Source organism: Archocentrus centrarchus, chromosome 17 (assembly GCF_007364275.1).
Source record: "Archocentrus centrarchus isolate MPI-CPG fArcCen1 chromosome 17, fArcCen1, whole genome shotgun sequence".
NCBI classification, from domain to species: domain Eukaryota; kingdom Metazoa; phylum Chordata; class Actinopteri; order Cichliformes; family Cichlidae; genus Archocentrus; species Archocentrus centrarchus.
This window is the reverse complement of record NC_044362.1, coordinates 486,221-506,462: the sequence shown is the minus strand read 5'-3', so window position 1 is coordinate 506,462 and position 20,242 is coordinate 486,221. Positions and strand designations below refer to the sequence as shown.

At 42.1% G+C, this 20,242-nt stretch overlaps 1 protein-coding gene across 1 annotated transcript in view; it reads left to right on the top strand.

Moving 5' to 3' along the window:
• LOC115795213 (zinc finger protein 2 homolog) overlaps positions 1–19,969 on the top strand; it is a 500,950-nt gene extending 480,981 nt beyond the window's left edge. Inside the window, exons 2-4 of the mRNA XM_030751034.1 lie at positions 14,016–14,177; positions 15,304–15,708; positions 17,605–19,969. Coding sequence (XP_030606894.1) covers positions 14,016–14,177; positions 15,304–15,708; positions 17,605–19,109 — 2,072 coding nt within the window. The 3' untranslated portion in view covers positions 19,110–19,969. The remainder of the gene's footprint in view (positions 1–14,015; positions 14,178–15,303; positions 15,709–17,604) is intronic.
• The last annotated feature ends 273 nt before the right edge of the window (positions 19,970–20,242 follow it).

Here is a 20,242-nt window from a genome sequence, read left to right as displayed (position 1 = left end):
AGAACAGGATAGATTTGCACTGATATCTGAACCATTTACATTAACTGTAACAGTAATATGAAAATATTTCCATCTGTCTCTCAGTTTGAAACCTGTAGAGAGGAAACATGTTGATGTTTGTATCTTACCAAAGAAAAGAGCAGCAAGAATAATCCACAGCCAAAGTTCCATCTGTACAACAAGGTTGAAATCAGCAGGAGAAACTAGCTGATGTTCAACATTCAGTCTGAGAATTGTTCTCTTCACAGCAGCACTTATTATTGACACAATGGTTGAACACAGTGCAGAAGGAGGGCACCGCCTACTTGGTGATGTGGCCCTCTGGTGGAGCCCAGCAGTGTGGAAACAGGTGGGAGTAAAGTTATACAAATACTTTGTTATTGTACTTAAGTGGAATTTTCAGGTATCTTTACTTTGAGTATTTATTGTTATGACAAATTTTTATTTTTACTCTCTACTTTCCACTCCTTTCTTTTTTAAATCAGGCTCATTACTTTGGGTTTAAGACACTTGAGGTAAGTTATTGCTTAGGCTGTATGAGCTTTAATTTTGACATGAACAGATTTTTTTTGGCAAAACAGGATTTTGACCAAAGGTTCTAAATTGAAAAGAAAAAAATGTCAACAATAATTACTGAAGTAATTGTAGGGCAGTATGGTGCTGTGGTGGTTAGTACTGCTGCCTCACAGCAAGAAGGCTTAAATCCACCATGACCAAGGTCTTTCTGTGTGGGTTTCCTCCCTCAGTCCAAAGCTATGCAGTTACTGGGGTTAGGTTAATTGATGATTCTAAATTGCCTGTAGGTGTAAGTGGTTGTCTGTCTCTCTGTGTTAGCCCTGCGACAGGCTGGCGACCTGTACAGGTTGTACCCTACCTCTTGCAATAGGTTCCAGCCCCCTGAAAAGGATTAAAAGGATGAAAACTTTGTGTTTGATTCGAAGACACCAAAACTACACAGCTGCTCACTTTATAATAATGAGAAAAAATAAGCTGAGCCTGTGTTCCAAACCAGTTTATGGAGACATTGGATTCAAATCAGCAGTTTTCAGTATTTGAGTTCAAACAGAGAGAAATCTAAAAAAAACTCAAAATTCAACTTCTGATGGTTATGATAATGTTTTATCTTTAAGGAATGCAGAATAAATATACCTTCCATTAGAAATTGATTTGGAATAAATAGAAATAAGCAGATGGGAGGCATATCTGTGTGTGGATTGCTTTACCCCACAGACTGGGACACATTTAAGTAAGCTGCCACCAACAGCCATGAAATAGACAAGAATACAGAGTCTGTCACTGCCTACAATGAAAAGTGCTTTGAGGATGTTGCTGTTACTACGGCCATCACCATTCAGTCCAACCAGAAGTCGGCGTGGGGGCTGTTGAAGGCATGGTGATGCAGCTGGGCTGAACCTAGCCTGGCCCATTCTGTCATGGGGATCAGGAAAGCCAAGCACCAATACACTTCAAAGATACTGTAACAAGCCGGTTCAGATCCAGCAGAGACACAAGGATCTTCTATCATCACATTAGTTTTCTTTTTCTTTCTTTCTTTCTTTCTTTCTTTCTTTCTTTCTTTCTTTCTTTCTTTCTTTCTTTCTTTCTTTCTTTCAGACTGAGCAGCAGCTCTGGAACCAGGAGAGGAGCTCCAGTCTGGACCAGGAGGAACCAGAACCTCCACAGATTAAAGAGGAACAGGAGGAACTCTGCAGCAGTCAGGAGGGAGAGCAGCTGGTACTGAAGCTCTGATAACTTGACATTTTTTTTATACCAAACCAAAAGACACTGGTAAATATTCAATACAGCATGAGGAAGCGATTGACCATCAAACCTCAAATAAAACTCCACAGAATAGGTGAGTCTCACTCTGATGGTCTGAATGAACTAGCATGTGAATGAGAGAGGATCCTATTCAGAGCTGTAGGGTATGTTTTAGTATACCCTGAAGGGTTTGCTGTGATGCAAGTTCAAAATAGCATTCACTGGCTTGATAAATCATCAAACTCCAGTTAGAGAGAAAGGCTATCACAATGGTGGTGATCAATTTTTGTTACTGTATCAGACTCTATTCATACACTGCAAAAATTACCTATTTAAATATAAGGAAAAAACATGTTAGATTCAACTCATTGTTATTGTGTGCACAACGAAATGATGGTTCGAGATCACTCATCCAGAGACAAGCTTCTGCAGTCATGCAGCCAGAGACCGATGCTACCGTTAGGCAATGTGGTTTAAGAGTCTTGCCCAAGGACACAACACAGCGCAGGGAATCGAACCTGCAACCTTCCAGCTGCAAGGCAAGCCACTGCCACTACGTAATATGCTTAAATTGGACAGATTCAGATTATAATATAAGACTATAATAAACTATCTTTTTTTTTTTTTTTTCTAAAGCCTGTCATGTCTGGCATTTTTCACAATCGGGATGATGATCTGAATGCACTGATGTACCAAACATATTTGCTTTAACAAGGACACCTCTATAAGTTTCTATAGGCTATTCTTGTTAATGTTTGTATTTTTATTTATTTATCTTTTTATTTAGTTATTTATGCCAAGTCTGACAGGCAACAAGGAAGGGGCAAGAACAAGAGGTGGGGGGGAGAAGAAGTGGGGGGTGGGGGGAGACAAAAGGAAGAAAGGAAAAAAAGAAGGAAGAAAAAAATAAAATCGAACAAAAGTAGATATACTCACACACACTCACACATCCATACACACACCCACATGCACATACATATACACACACACACACACACACACACACACACAAAATTAAATTGTTTGTAGTAATGTGTGTGTATGCGCCTCTGTCATGTAATGTACTCAATAATGAGGGCAAGAAACTGCAACCATGCCCCTCGCGATCCAGAGGCAAATAGGGAAGGACCCAGGGGACCCAGGCAATCCACAGGCCAGGAGCTCAGAAGGCCTGAGGCCACACATCCCGATGGCAACCATGTGCACTCCCCAGAGGAGGAAGGAGGGAGACCACAGACGGAGCCCCCACAGTCAAGGGGCTAGAGTCCAGAGAGCCAGAGGCGACGAGCAAGCCAGTCCCCATCCCAGGCGGGGTGCATGAAACTGGTGTGTGAGAAGACCCGCCCGCCCCCTCCTCCCACTCAGTGTGTGGGGTGGGGGGGGTGGGGGGGTGGGGGGTGGGGGGGGGGGTGATGTGAGTGTATGTACTGAGAAGAATGTGTATGGCTGTGTGAAAACTGCAGTGCTCCAGGCCAGCACCCACTGCCCCCACTGTGCCCCCACATGCATACAAAAGGCAACAAGTATCGCACGCACGCACACACACACACACACACACACACACACACACGCACACACACAGTGGACCTGAGTCAGAACCAATCGGCCCCATGTGGGCAACTGCTGCTCCCCCACCTGAGCGCACCACCCCCCCATGGAGGAGGGCACCCAGAATCCCGGAATGCCAGCCAGACACCCTGACGCGGCCAACTCACCCCACACGGTGGCGCACCCAATGGGGCACAGACCCCTCCAGCGCAAGGAGGGGCCCAACCGGGAAACGGGCAACCCCGGGCACCAGGGCTCCAGACCCCGCACCCCGGCCCCCACAGAGGAAGCTGGCCACCCAGATGGGACCAGCACCCACCACCACAGGACCCCCAGCCCCACACCCCACAACCATAAGAGCATAATGTTTAATTCACTTAAGTCACCTAGAATGCACAGTTTTGGTGATGCTGGGATATCGCAATTAAAATGTGTTTAAGTGTTCATATATCCTCTGCCAGAACCTCTGAACAGGTGTACAAGACCAAATTGCATGCATATAGTTTTCAGTATGGTTGCGTGAACAGTGGGTGCATATATTTGTGTCTCTGAGGCCCATTTGGAACATCCTGTGTCCTGTATAATGTATTCTATGGAGAGTTTTGTATTGTATAAGTTGTAAATTTGGACTTTTAGTCATTTTGAAAGTGTTTAAACATATCTGTGTCCAGAAGTTTTCCTCTGGGTTGATGGAAAGATCTCGCTTCCATTTTGTAGTTGGGAGGGATATTGAATCATTAATTTTTAATAATAACTTATATATTTTTGATAATAATTTAGGGGTATAAAGATTTAGAAATTCTGTTACCAATACAGGGGTTTCTAATTTTAAATTATTTATAATTAAACCTTGCCTGTATGATGGACCTCAACTGCTGGTACAGTATTAATAAACTATCTTTCAGTGTGAAGGAGCAGCGGCTCTACTCTGAGCTCCTCCTGAATAGCTGCATTCTTCACCCTATCACTAAACGAGAGGCCAGCCACCCCTGGGAGGATGCTTATTTCTGCCACTTGTATCTGCAGTCTTGTTCTTTCGGTCACTACCCAAAGCTCATAACTGTAGGTGAGAGTAGGTCAGTTAACAGCTTCAAGTTCATGCTCAGCCCCCTCTTCACCACAAAAGACCAGTGCAGCGTCCACATCACTGCAGATGCAGCCCCAAGCTGTCTGTCAATTTCCAACTCCACTCATGAACAAAACCCCAGGATTCTTAAACTACTCCACCTGGGGGAGCAGCTCATCCCTGAGCCAGAGTGGACACTCCACCCTTTTCCAGCTGAGGACCATGACCTCAGAATTAGAGGTACTAATTCTCATGCCAGCCACTTCACACTTGGCTGCAAACCACTCCAGTGTGAGCTGCATGGAATCATCATGCATAATCCACTAAAAGCAGAGATGAGATTCCAAAGCAACCAAAGCGGAAGCCTTTCACCACTTGGCTATACCTAAAAATTCTGTGCATAAGAATTCTGAACAGAATCGGTGACAGAGGGCAGCCCGGGCAGAGTCCAACACCCACGGGAAATGAGTCCGACTTATTGCCAGCAATACGTACCATTCTCCCACAGCACTCCCCCACAGTATACCTCGAAGGGACATGGTGAAATGCTTTCTCCAAGTCCACACACACTTGAAGCCAGGACCTAGCTCCCCGCCTAAACAGTTTGCTGATAGTAATGGATGTGCATCAGCGGTCGTGGAACACCGTCCCAGAGAGATATGATTACAGACCTCAAGGCCAGCTTAGGGAGCTGAATTTCTGATAATGCAGATGTTTTGAAACACACTGCCTTGCTATTTTCTCAACAGCCTTCAGTTCACTGGGACACTCTCAGTAAAACCAATAGTACAAATTGCTCAGTTACCATCCCCGCTATGCAGACACGTACCTTATCTCCAGATCGAATCCCTTTCAACTGAGAGCATCCAGCTTGCAGCTCAGGTCCAATAGGTACTGAGTCTGAGGCTGTACGGTTCTGCATAGCCCATCCATCTGGTTATGCAGTCTCGCCAGGTGCTGAACTGCTGCTCCTCCAAGCCCAGACAGAAGAGATCCCATTACCAAAAAGCCAAATATGCATACGTCTTCCAAGTCCTCAACTGACAGTGCTGAAAGACACATAGGTCTCCACACGCTCCATGAGTCAATGATGTATCTGACCGGGTCTGTTCCACTAGTACAAGCAGGCTCCCCTTTCCCCGATGTCATAGGGGAGAAAATACGATAAGTGGTGTTGAGGGCCCAGTTTGCAGATCCATGTTGATTCTTGGTTCTTATTCGGTCGATGTGTAAGAGAGGCGCTTACAGCAAGCAGCAAAGCAGGGAAGATGGGGAGGGCAGGAGAGAGAGAAGGATGCGACCGTCTCAGTCAAGAGCAGGAAGAGAGCCCCACGTTGGGCGCCACGTGTTAGATCCCCACAGGTTCAGTTGTGACAGCTTCTTCGTTTCAATAGGGTCCTGGCTACAGGTCAGCAGAGTATTACTCCAAATGATTCAATGTAACACTACTTAAAGCTGTGGCAGCGTAACTCGCCTGGCTTCTAACCACCGTTAATCCTAACGTCTGCCCCGCTTCCTCTATACCTTCGGTGCTGCCAGTCAGAGATGCTTTTTCTGCAGCTGGGCCCGAAGCGTAGACCCGTTAGTTTTGGTGGCTTACCCCTAATGGATCCATGCACTTGTTATGTGCCAGGTTAAATTTTAAAGGCTAGGAAAATAAGCCCTAGGGACATAATCTAGTTTAAGTGGATTCAAAACTAGTGTGACCAAAATAGAGCTAGATGTTGGAGCCAACTTGCCTAACTTTTTACCATCATGAGACTAATGTACCGTAAATGGGGGAAATAATTGTCAAAAGAACTTCTTCTGACTTTTTAGAGTCAAATTTTATTATGCAGGTTCAGCTCAAGCAGTTGCGTAGCTCTAAATCAATTTCAATCAATTCTTCAGAATCCAATAATTAACTCAAAATTCAGAATTCAGAATCAATTCAAATCAATCATAAAACTAATCTCAAAACAATTAAGTTTCAATCAGAAAAGAATTACTTATGAGCTGGGTGGCTGAAGAAGGGGGGATGGAAAATGTCCAATTCTGTTTAAAAATCCTTTTTGGGTAGGAGAGGCTTCGAGTGAGTCGCTCGGCCGAAGCGACCACACCCAAATCCAGTCCGTTGAAAGCTGCCTCCGTGAATTGGGGAAAAAGGAGAAGTCCAAAACGAAGATGTTTCTGTCCTTCTGTCAACTGTCCTTTTCATAATCCTCATGCTGCAATCCAGAAATCTTCTCGACTCAGTACGAAGTCCAAAAGATAGAAATCCAACAGTGAAGGTGCATCCAACTTCAACTGAGAAGCAGGGAGAATACCGGCAGAACTGTCCTAAGTCGAATTAGTATCCACAGAGGGTTGGCTCGGTCCTTTCTGCAGATCAGTTCTTGTCCGGGGAGGATAATCTGAAATTCTCATTTGATGCTTGTTGCACATCACCTTTTATAGGTTACATTTAGGACACATCCTAGTTCTCATACCTCATCATGACAGACCATCACCCCACTGCTTTTATCCAATTGGGGTGTTACACTTAATCATCACTCCATTTCTGCTTAACATAAGGGTCTTTCAGGCTCTTTGCCATTTTAGGACATGTTTCCACATGTTTTTAACTTTGCTCTTGCTCGTCTCTGAGCAACAGTTTCGAGTTCCTTATTTTACCCTTAACTCTGATTTCACAATTTCCTTAATACACTGCTTCAACTTATCATTTCTGTGTTACACATACACTCATTATTTGATCCTAAATCATACAATTCATTTCCAACAATTCTATAATCTGAATTATGATTGTCCACTCAGTACCAGGCTTAGGCTTTTGGGTAATCAAGATCTCAACTCACTTGACACAGGTAAACACTTTAAAAGTAAGACATTTAATGTATTAAAGAATCAGAAAAAATACACACATGGCCATGTGGGGACTCAGAGTAAGAGTGTGGTAAATGGTAAATGGACTAACTCTTATATAGCGCTTTTCTACTCAGTCAGAGCACTCAAAGCGTGTGCACTCTCTCTCTCTCTCTCTCTCTCTCTCTCTCTCTCTGAGCCCGTGTTCCTGTCTAACCATGACATCTTTATACAGCCTGTTATCTAAACATAAACAATGTCTGGGTGCTATGAGTTGACCTTCATCATTCAGTCTTATTCAAGCTGGTTTTTCATGACCCAGATTCCTCTCAGTCATTGGCACATCTTCTTCCTCAATGTTCTAATTTAATCAATACAGTGAAATCTTGTCCAGATTAATGACAGAACATGGTGACGTTGGTGATGTTTTAATTGTACGTTCTGTGGCCGGTCCTCAAGATAAGATGCACTGAAAGAGAGAAGTTAGTCTAGAACTTTCTAATCAGTTGCTCTCTGTCTAATGTATTATTTAATTGTTTATTATTTGGTTGATTCACTGTTTATTAATTAATTTACTGGAGTTTACATTAAACATTTGTCCTTTATTCGTTGAGTAAAAAATAATCCCTGACACTTAGAAATGATCAGAGAGGAGGGGGCTTTCAGGGAATACTGTTAAATCTTCAGTTTCTATGCCATATGTTAGGACAAGATCCAGAGGTTGGTGGGCTCATTTACATTTTGAGAGAAGCCAACTGAATCTAATAATAGATTAAATGCAGTGTTGAGGTTGTCATTTTCAGCATCTACATGGATGTTAAAATCACCCACTATAATTATTTTATCTGAACTGAGCACTAAATAACTGAGCCTGGTCTTGCCGGAGGTTTCTTCGTGTTAAAACAGAGTTTTTCCTTCCCAGTGTTGCCAAGTGCTTCCTCACAGGGGGTCATTTTGACTGATGGGTTTTCTCTGTAATTATGTAGGATCTCTGCCTTACAATATAAAGCACCTTAAGGCAACTGTTTGTTGTGATTTGGTGCTGTACAAATAAAATAGAATAGAATTAAATTAAATTAAATTAAATTAGATAAAAAGTCTGAGAAATCAGAGAGAAACTCTAAGGACCAGGTGGACAATAGATAATAAAAAATAAAAAAGGTTTTTTGAATTTCCCAATTAGGGTGGACAAGACTGAGAGTCAGGCTTTCAAAAGAATTAAAACTTTGTCTGGGTCTTTGATTAATTACTGAGCTGAAATGAAAGATTGCTGCTACTCCTCCTCCTCGAACTGTGCTTCAAGCATTCTGACAGTGAGTGTGACTCCGGGGTGTTGATTCATTTAAACTAACATATTCATCCTGCAGTAACCAGGTTTCTGTAAGGCAATCAATATGATCAATATGTTGATCAATTATTAAATGATTTTCTAAAAGGGACAGGGAAAGAGAACTAATTTTTAATAATCCACATTTAGCTGTTTACCTTTTAGGTGCTGTTGAGGAAGCTATATTGTTTTTTCTTTTTGAATTCTTATGCTTAGATTTTTTTTTTTTTGCTGTTTTCTTGGTGTCTGGGAGCAGGCATCGTCTCTAAGGGGATGATGTTTTGGTGGGATGGCAGGAGGAGAGAAGCTGCAGAGAAGCGTGTAAGATTTCTAGAAATGGAGCTGCTCCAAACTGGGATGGATGCTGTCTCTCCTAACAAGACCAGGTTTTCCCCAGAAACTTTCCCAATTATCTATAAAGCCCACATCATTTTTTGGACACCACTCATGTCACTCCTGGTCTGACTGGGGAGAGAAGACTAGAGAGTCCGACATGGTTTTTGCAAAGTTACACACCGATTCAATATTAACTTCAGTGACCTCTGATTGGCGTAACAGGGTGTCATTACTGCCGATGCAAATTGTGATCTTACCTAATTTACGTTTAACCTTAGCCAGCAGTTTTAAATTTCTTTGAATGTGGCTGCTGGTATTGCCTACATCACGTTTCTCATAACAGTCACCAACACCCAGAGTTTTTTCCTTAGTGGGTGTGTCATCAAGTGGGGAAAAAATGGTTACAGATGTGAACAGGGTGGTGGTGCACCAGGGGCTGGCCTGATTTCCTGGCTGTTCGGGGTCTGCTGGAGGAGCGTTAATGGTGGATGAGCTACCTTGGGCAAAACAGGGGCCTGGGTAGGGGATGCACTATTGATTTTCAGCCTTCTCCATATGCACAGCGATTTCTCCAGATTTTCTGACATCATGTACTATAGATGATGAGATATCCAAAGTCCTCACAATTTTCCACTGATGAATATGATTCTGAAATTGTTCCACCATTTGTACATGTAGGGAAACCCTGAGTTAATTTAGAGAGCTGATTAATATCTTCATGTGACTGTTTATGCTAATCGTCGTTGTTAGGAAAATAGAAAGGTACCCTGGGGATGGGGGACTCCTTTCGTAGTGCACGGCACAGGTTTATTGAGTGTAAAGAAAATCAGATGATGGGATCAAAAGTGTTGTTTACAGAAATATGACTAACCAAGGCTCCTCAGTTCCTAATGTGAAGAAGAGGTCACAGTGCGATGATAAACCTATGACACACACACACTTTTTCAGTCTGATATTTTCCTTCATTTGGATTTTCTGGCTGGCTTTATGCTGTGGATTTGGCCATGCTACCTTAGAGCTATAAGTTACTACTTTTACTCTTTGACCTGTTTTAACTTTGTTAACTCTGCATTATGTAAATAGCCTTGATTACAGCCATAAACAGATTTGCTCTTTGTTTCACAGCTGCCTTTTTTTGTCACCTTTGTTTCCTGTTGTGGGGATATTTTTTACTATTTTCATTTATCATCTATGCTTCTCTTACTATCATCAGAGGCCCATTCAATATTTTGTACTGTATGCTGGGTGGGTCTTTCCTACTGGTAGCAGCCTTACACATTGCTTCATATGCAGGACGGGACTTTTCCCGCCCATAGGAGTGGGGCATCTATCATTCCATGCCATGTACTGTGAGGGCCACTCTTCCAATGCCGGGGGACTCATTTATTATCTCAATACTTTACTCTACTTTCCCCATGGCTAATTACTGGCCCTGTTCCCAGGAGCCTCTGATGAGTCAGTGTTACTTTTATTTATCATCACATATATGGGAATATATCTAGTTGTAAAACAGCTAACTGATCATCTGCAGAGGAACGGTTTATTTGAAGAGTTTCAGTCAGGTTTCAGAATTCATCACAGTACAGAAACAGCATTAGTGAAGGTTACAAATGATCTTCTTACAGCCTCTGACAGTGGACTCATCTCTGTACTTGTCCTGTTGGACCTCAGTGCAGCTTTGATACTGTTGACCATAACATTTTATTACAGAGATTAGAGCATACTATAGGTATTAATGGTACTGCACTGCAGTGGTTTGAATCATATTTATCTCATAGACTCCAATTTGTTCATGTAAATGGGGAGTCTTCTTCACACACTAAGGTAATTATGGAGTTCCACAGGGTTCTGTGCTAGGACCAATTCTATTTACATCATACATGCTTCCCTTAGGCAATATTATTAGAAAGCACTGCATCAATTTTCATTGTTATGAAGATGATACTCAGCTTTACCTATCAATGAAGCCAGATGACACACATCAATTAGTTAAACTGCAGGAATGTCTTAAAGACATTAAGGCCTGGATGACCTCTAATTTCCTGCTTCTAAATTCAGATAAAACTGAAATTCTTGTTCTCGGCCCCACAAATCTTAGAAACTTGGTGTCTAACCAGATACTTACTCTGGATGCCATTACTTTGGCCTCCAGTAACACTGTGAGAAATCTTGGAGTCATTTTTGACCAGGATATGTCCTTCAATGCACATATTAAACAAATATGCAGGACCGCTTTTTTGCATTTGCGCAATATTTCTAAAATTAGAAACATCCTTTCTCAGAGTGATGCTGAAAAGCTAATTCATGCATTTATTACTTCTAGGGTGGACTTTTGTAATTCATTATTATCAGGCTGTCCTAAAAGCTCCCTGAAAAGCCTTCAGCTGATCCAAAATGCTGCAGCTAGAGTTCTGACAGGGACTAGAAAGAGAGAGCAGATTTCTCCCATATTGGCTTCTCTTCATTGGCTCCCTGTTAAATCTAGAATATAATTTAAAATCCTTCTCCTCACATACAAGGTCTTGAATAATCAGGCCCCATCTTATCTCAAAGACCTCATAGTACCATATCACCTCAACAGAGCACTTTGCTCTCAGACTGCTGGCTTACTTGTGGTTCCTAGGATACTTAAGAGTAGAATGGGAGGCAGAGCCTTCAGCTTTCAGGCGCCTCTTCTGTGGAACCAGCTTCCAGCTTGGATTCGGGAGACAGACACCCTCTCTATTTTTAAGATTAGGCTTAAAACTTTCCTTTTTGATCAAGCTTATAGTTAGGGCTGGATCAGGTGACCCTGAACCATCCCTTAGTTATGCTGCTATAGGCCTAGGCTGCTGGGGGGTTCCCATAATGCACTGTTTCTTTTCAATCACCTTATTTACTTTGTTTATACTCCACTCTGCATTTAATCATTAATTGTTATTAATCTCTGGCTCTCTTCCACAGCATGTCTTTTCTCTCCCCTCAGCCCAGCGGTCTCAGCAGATGACCCCCCCTCCCTGAGCCTGGTTCTGCTGGAGGTTTCTTCCTGTTAAAGGGAGTTTTTCCTTCCCACTGTCACCAAGTGCTGCTCATAGGGGGTCGTTTTGACTGTTGGGTTTTCTCTGTATTATTGTAGGGTCTTTACCTACAATACAAAGCACCTTGAGGCGACTGTTTGTTGTGATTTGGCGCTATATAAATAAAATTGAATTGAATTGAATTGAATATCTACTCTTATTGTTCACCTATTGTATTGTCACTATTTTTACTTTTATTACTTATACTGAGATTATTTTATATTCTGTATGGCCTTCATACTGGTGCATTCTCATGTTTTAGATACCAGACATCACTTTTATGGCTTGTGCAAAGTAAGAGAAAGCACACACACACACACACACACACACACACACACACACACACACACACACACACACACACACACACACACACACACACACACACACACCAATGTTATGTTCTTGGGGTCACTGGGGTGAGGGTGAGACCTGTTTGATCCTGGGTGTGCGTTTGAGGCTTTTGGAGAGTTGCCAGAGTGAGCGCTGTTCCTCATGACACCTGTAACACTATGTTATACTTCAGCAGTGCTTTATGACAGGTTTATTCCTAAAATGGAGTTCTGTAGGCCCCCACCCTCGCGCTGTCCTGGCTAGAAAGAGGTAGAGATAAGACTTGGCTAAATGGAGTGGTACTAACGATGTTATCCTAGCAGATGTTTGAGTAGAAATGTTCATCTTTTGTGACGCCTGTCTGAACTATCATAAACCAAAAGGTACCCCTGTGATGTGTGCGCCTTAAATATGTGACTTTAGAGTGGGTGTAGTTTAACCAAAAGACAACTGGTTGGGGTTCAAGTTTCATGGGCTGAGACTTTATGTAAATTAGGAGGGGTCAAAGGCAAGTGGGCAGTTATCATGTTTAGGATATAAAATGTTTGCCACTCTTTATCGCAACTCACCTCTGTCTGTGTGCTCTTCTCTTTCCTGTCCTCTCTTTTCCTTTTCTGTTTCTGCTTCTTTCTATGTCTCTGTGTTTCCCTCTTCTCTTCTTTCTTCTTCTTCTCTTCTCTATGTGTGTGTGTTTCTTAGTCTCAACTATGTTACTGTCTGTGTTTTGGTTTTTGTCTGTGTTGTGTGTAACTAATATGTCTAATAAACAGCCTGCACCGGAACCTGCTCGTCCCAGTGAGTTTTTGGATATTTGGGGTTTAATTGGGTTTGAATCTTCGGCCAAAACGAACATGAAGAGCCTAAGAAAATGTCACCGACACTGTTTTTCTGTTTTTGTTGCATAACATGAATTATCTCTGATAATTCCTCACAGCCTTCAAAGACAGGCTCTTTCTTCATGGCATTAAAAATATCTGCCCTCTCTGTGGCATTTCTCACAGAGTTTCTTGTCATGGTTTACAGCATCAGTATATGAGATGAGATCACAAATTGTGTCACACTCCATGAAACACAAACCCTTCTTTAACCACTGGGAAGATGTCACAGGAAGCCTGGTTTTCTTGTGTGCTTTTTTTCCTCTCTTATTTTGGTTTGTTTCTTTGGCTAAACTTATCAAAGAATGATATGTAGAAAACGCCATCAGTGTACTTTGTGTCATTTCATGTCATATTCAGAATTTTACTCTGCTTCATTTGTTTGATTTCAGCAGTTTTTATACTGACAATGGGGTAGTTTAGGGGCAGATTTAAAGCCCAGGGAAAACTTTGCTTTGTGTTTAGTGTGAAGACACCAAATCCACACAGCAGCTCATTTTATAAAAATGAGAAGAAGGAAAAAATAAGCAGTCTGTGAATATTTGAGTTCAAATTGAGAGGACAGAAAGCTGATACTTCTAAAGCAGAAAACTCAAAATTCAGCTTATGATGGTTATGATAATGTTTTGTTTTTGAGGAATGCAGAATAAATATACCGTCCACCTGGAAACTGATTTGGAATAAAGAGAGATGTCCTATGATGAATACAGCGGAACAAAAACAGAACGGTACTCCCCTGCCGGAACTTCGCCGTGTGACACCAGGCGGAAACAAAGGAAAGGCGCTAACGCCGTTACCTTTAAAGGTGTGCGACTACCCAGGAAGTGGGTCATGTTGTAGTGTCTGAGCTGCAACGGTAATAATGCCTTCAGTTCAGTATCTGAGAGAGTTTATCAACGAGCGGCTAACTGCTGCTGCTGAAGAAATATTCACAGAGTTTGAAAAAACGATCGTCCAGTACGAGGAAGAGATCGACCGTCAGCGCAGACTGCTGGATATCACCTGGAAACCCGAAATAAAGCTGCACAGGACAGGTGAGTCACTCTGAGGGGCTCCGTGAACTCACACAGGAACGGGACTCCTGGAGGATCCTGATCAGAGCTCTGCGGGTTTATTTGGAAGCTGTGAGGGAACAAAGAGCAGACGGAGGACAGGGCTGCGCTGGGCTCCATCCACACAGCAGGCTGGGACTGTTGGCGCTGTAATGGTACCAAACCCCACGGTTCGGTTCATTTGCGTATATGAAATGGTTATTTCTGGATCAAATGATTTGTGACTAAAACAAACTTACTTAGAGCTTCTTTATTCGTTTCAGACCATAACAAAAATGGCTTTCAGTGAGCATTAAATCACCTCATGCTCGTTTATTTTCAATATTGTCACAATACTGCCACAACGTTAGATCCGTCTCAAAGAAAGTTTCAGCAGCCCGGGCTAACAGTGGCTTTAGCTTCGCATTGTTCAGCATACAGGCGGGCTGCTTACACGGCATCGCTGACGCTGCCTTTTTGTGTGCCATCCATAAACAGAAAGCAGCATTCACTGAGCCTCTGTTCTCTGAGCTCATTCAGAGGAAGGAAACGTAAAACAGGTTGTTTGTGGTGTTCAGATGTTTGAGCACTCAGGATGCAGTGCTTGTCATGTATCCGTTAAGGAAAGGTGCAGCAGCACCGCCCATAGACCAGCTACAGGAAGGGGTGTCCTCTCACTGCCAGGTCTTCCAAGAACAGGAATAACATAAGCATAAAAAAGACTCTATAAGGCCCACCCAGCTGACAGGTGACGGACAGCTGCTGTTGTGCAGTAATCATGAGGTTAACGAGATAAGTCATTCTGACGTTTATTCTTATTGTGGGGGTTTGAATCACCAGCTGCTCAGCCTGCTGTACTCGTGGGAGCAGTAGGAGAGACAGTAGGTGCATTTGAATATGCAGCTTTTAAATCACGCAGTTACTGTTTGTTCCAACAGCTGAGTTTAGCACGTTTTTGTCATTTTAATCAACAGCAGTGATAATCTCAGCTCTAACTAGAAGTGGAAACTTTTTGTGTATTTCTGAGTGACACGCTGAACAACAATTTTAGTCTTTAAAAGTACAATATATGTGCTCAGATGTGTTCTTCTCTCATCACATTAGTTTTCATTTTCTTTCTTTCTCCCAGACCTCGTACAGCAGCATGTCTGTAAGGAGAAGGAGATTCTCACTGAGCAGCAGCTCTGTAACCAGGAGAGGAGCTGTAGTGTGGACCAGGAGGAACCAGAACCTCCACAGATTAAAGAGGAAGAGGAGGAACTCTGCAGCAGTCAGGAGGGAGAGCAGCTGGTACTGAAGGAGGAGACTGGCACCTTTATGGTGACTGCTGCTGAGGAAAGAGAGCACAGGGAATCATTATCAGACAGGGAGCAGCTCCTCTCTCACAGCTCTGATAACTTGACATTTTTTTATACCAAACCAAAAGACACATTAAAGGATCGTGAAAATCCAATTCAGAATGAGGAAGAGATTGATCAGCAACAAAGGCAGCTGGATATGACATGGGAACCTCAAATAAAGCTCCACAGGATAGGTGAGTCCCACTCTCATGGTCTGAATGAGCTAACACATGAATAAGGGAGGATGCTAATCAGAGCTGTAGGGTATGTTTTAGTATACCCTGAAGGGTCTACTGTGTTCAAAATAGCATTCTGATAAATCATCAAACCCCAGTTAGCGAGAGAGAGGCTATCACAATGGTGATGGCCAACTTCTGCTTACTGTTTCAGGCTCTGTTCATAAAATGTGATGTTTTACTGTTCTTTGCACAAAATGGATCAATAGAGAACTACCTACTCCAATTAGGACGTTATTGGAACAGGTCACATAGAAACAGCAAAATGCAACCAGACAAGAGTAGTGCTGCCGAAATGTATTAATCTTGTGATTTATCATTACAAAGTGCATGCACTTAAAAATTACAGGTTACTCAGTGTGTTCTGACACTGCCCCATAGCCAAATGCAGGAGATGTGGACCTGTGTGCTGAAAGCTGCTGCAGGTCAAGATGGTTACCAAAACCTGGTATTAAACAGACTGAAATTATTAAAGACTGGGGTATAGAGCTGGCGTTATCAGTGCTGCCTTTGGTACCAGAGAAATTAAGAACATAGATTTATAAAAGTTAACTTTCAGATTTTGTCTGAGAAGCTTCTTTACCGATTAAAATATTAATCTATGACATATAATTTTTTTAATCTGACATATTTTTAACTATTCCGTATCCAGAAGTGTATTCAGGGCAGTGCAAGTTTAAGAACTCATGGGTGTGCTATATGTGCTATAATCATGCTGCTCAGCCTCTCTGGGAAGGTGTATGCCAGGGTGCTTGAGAATTTGTCCATTGTTCAGGAGATGCTAGACCAACTCATTATCTGCTAGGCTATGTGGTGTGGGAATTTAATCATCTAGTGCTTTGTGAACTGTGGTTTGTTTGACCACATCCCTCTGAGTAAAACTTCAAAATGACTAACCATATTAGACCTAATAAAAATATCAGGCCAAGATTAACAGAGTTATGGCATTTTTCGGTAATGGTGTCAGGGCTGCAGCTCTATGTGGTAACAGATGGTTGCGTAAAATTTGGGACAACCATGTACCAGCACCGGGCATCAATTAAAATCTTAACAATTAGGCTAAATGACTAGTACTGTGGTACCGACTAGTGACAATAGCAACGATTAGTCATCTAGTCGCACACATCCCTTGTTCCTACCCTGAGCTATGAGCTGTGAGTACTGACCGAATGAATGAGATCGCAGATAAAAGCGACAGAAACGAGCTGAGCTCGGAGGTTGGCTGGACTCTCACTTAGAGATGGGGTTAGGAGTTAAGTCATTCAGGAGGGACTCAGAAAAGCGATGCAGCTCATCCACATCCAAAGGAGCAAGTTGATATGGTTTGGGCATCTAACTAGAATAGCTTCTGGATCCCTCCTATGTGAGGTGTTTAGAGTATGTCCTACTGGGAGGATGCCCAGGGCAGACGCAGGACACACTGGAGAGATTATATCTCCTGGCTGCCCTAGGAATGTTGCAGTGTCACCTGTAAGAGCTGGAGACGTTAGCCAGGGAGAGGGAGGTCTGGGATTCTCTGCTACAACAGTGGACCTGAATGTAGATCTGCGGCAGAATGGCTGATAGATGGATGATTGATTGGGTGGATGGACGGACATGTAATTCTTCAGTTTTTCTTCAGTTCATTTGAACATTTATTGAAGCTTAGATGATGAGAACAAGGATGAGTGATAAAAGTCAAATTTTGTTAATTCACAGCAGCTGATTGAACATACTGAGCTCTGGTGTTACTCTGATTCAACAAAATAAAATTTATATGAGCAACATGCACTGTTTAGTCCAGTTAATGTGTTAAAGTTAAATGTATTTGTTTGTATTTTTATTTCATTATATTTGTTTTCTATTTTTCTCAAGCTCTTCCACAGCAGCAACTGTGTCAGGAGGAGGAGGGTCACACTGAGCAGCAGCTCTGTAACCAGGAGAGGAGCTCCAGTCTGGACCAGGAGGAACCAGAACCTCCACAGATCAAAGACGAACAAGAGGAACTCTGCAGCAGTCAGGAGGGAGAGCAGCTGGTACTGAAGGAGGAGACTGATACCTTTATGGTGACTGCTGCTTATGATGAAATGGACCATAGTGAACCAGAACCAGACAGAGGCCCGCTCCTCTATAACAGCTCTGCTAAGAGATCTGGCAGCCAAGATCAAGAAGAAAGCTGGAGTGTAGCTCCAGGAATATCTAGATATGCAAACAGGAGTCACAGAAATGATGCACAAAACTCTTCATCAGAGAGTCAGTCTAATACCAACACAGATAAAAAGTCTTTAAAATGTCATGTTTGTGGAAAAGTCTTTAAACTTAAGTCCCAAATGACTTTACATAACGGATTTCGCACAGGTGAGTCGCTGTACCTTTGCAAAACCTGTGGGAAACGCTTTAATCAAAAGGGTATTTTGTTGGAGCACGTGACAATCCAAGCAGGCCAAAAGTCACATCTTTGTAAGACTTGTGGTAAAATGTTTTCAAATACATCACTCCTTAACAGGCATAAAAGAATCCACTCCAGTGAGAAGCCTTATCCTTGTGAAACATGTGGGAAGAGTTTTCGCTATAACGATCATTTAAAGGTCCATGTGAGAATCCATACAGGTGAGAAACCGTATTCATGCAAAACATGCAGTAAAAGGTTTTCCACATCGTCATCACTTAAAATTCATACAAGAGTCCACTCAGGTGAGAAACCATACTCTTGCAAAGCATGCGGGAAAAGTTTTCGTTGTAGAAATCATTTGGTTCTCCACATGAAAATTCACACAGACGAGAAGCCACACCTTTGTAATGCCTGTGAGAAAGGCTTCAGTCGAAAGGATACTTTATTGGAGCACATGAGAATCCATACAAGTGAAAACCCATACCGTTGTAAGACTTGTGGCAAACATTTTTCTAACTCATTAGCACTTAGAAGACATACAAACATCCACTCCAGTGAGAAGTCGTACTCCTGCAATACATGTGGGAATAGTTTTCGTCGCAATTCTCATTTGGCTGTCCACATGAGAACTCACACAGGTGAGAAGCCGTATTCTTGTGAAACATGTGGAAAAGGGTTTTCCACGACATCGTCACTTAAAATACATACGAGGCTCCACTCCGGTGAGAAGCCGTACTCTTGCAAAACTTGTGGGAAAAGTTTTCGTTGCAGTGATCATTTGGTTGTCCACGTAAGAACTCACACAGGTGAGAAGCCACATCTTTGTAACACATGTGGGAAAGGTTTTAATCAAAAGGGTGCTATGTTGGACCACATGAAAATCCACTCAGGTGAGAAGCCGTATTCGTGCAAAACATGTGGGAAATGTTTTCGTCGAAATGATCATTTGAATTTCCACATGAAGACTCACTTAGCTGAGAAGCCTTAGTCGTAAAATATTTTTGGAGAAGACAATATCTTTGACAGAATCACAAACTGATGCTGGTTCAAAGTAGAGTGGCTTTAAAACCTCTCCAGTCACTGAATTAGTTACTGAATGAGTAATGGGAGGAGTTTTTGTTCTGTATTTTTCTAAAAATAGGTTTTGTTAGATGCCTAGAAGAAAAGCTTATCGCCCAAGTGTCCGTTATATAATACACATCTTTTCAAGTGTATTTTTTTTTTATTTTTTTTTATTTTTTGTTACATTTTTGAGGTTTTATGACTTGGAAGTAGTACACTATGAAGCACATAGTTGGTGTCCTTAATATTACACACATGACCATCAACAGGGAGAACCAAAGAAAAACACATGTGGTGTATAACATCAGAATGCAGCCAATGTTTCACAAAAACAAACTGAACTCTTTGAAGGAGTCAAAGCTCAAATTCATCTGCATCCTGATGTTATCACCACATGAAGCTGGTTCTCTGTCAGACATTCTCAAAGAGCTAGCTTGGTTAGATGCGCGCTAATTAGACTTCAGTACTGTCCCAGTTGTTCATGATGTCACCTGTGTGATGGAAAATTTGTTTCGATACTTAGTAATAGGAACTTTATTGTACAGTGAGTCTGAGCAAAGATGAAACACCGGGTCCAAATCAACAAGTGAGATGTATCCAAGGTGAGGAGGCACTTTCCAAGTTTGCCAGCAGGTGTCTGCATGGCTGTGGGGACAAATTCAGCTTTACAGCTACAGAGGAAGGCAAAGGTCTACACGAGTATAAAGGTGATATTTTCTTTTAGATTTTGTATCAATACTGGCATGAAGACTGATGATGATCTCTTTGCAAAGTTTTTGTTCAATAAATCCCTGAAAGACATTTTGGTTTCAATGCTCAGTTTATTTTTCCATGAAAGCCTGACTCAGCAAACCTGACAAAACTGGCATAATGTAACTTTAGTGCATGTATTCCTTCAGTCATGCTACTAACAAATTGCAAATGGTGGTACAACAATCTTTCAGCAGAGAATCTGTATCACACTTAATGCACATCATTCAGAAAATCAGTGAAAATGTAGTGCTTGTAGCTGAAAGTGTCAACACGACAACCTCCTGACCAGGTTGTGTTTTCAGTAGT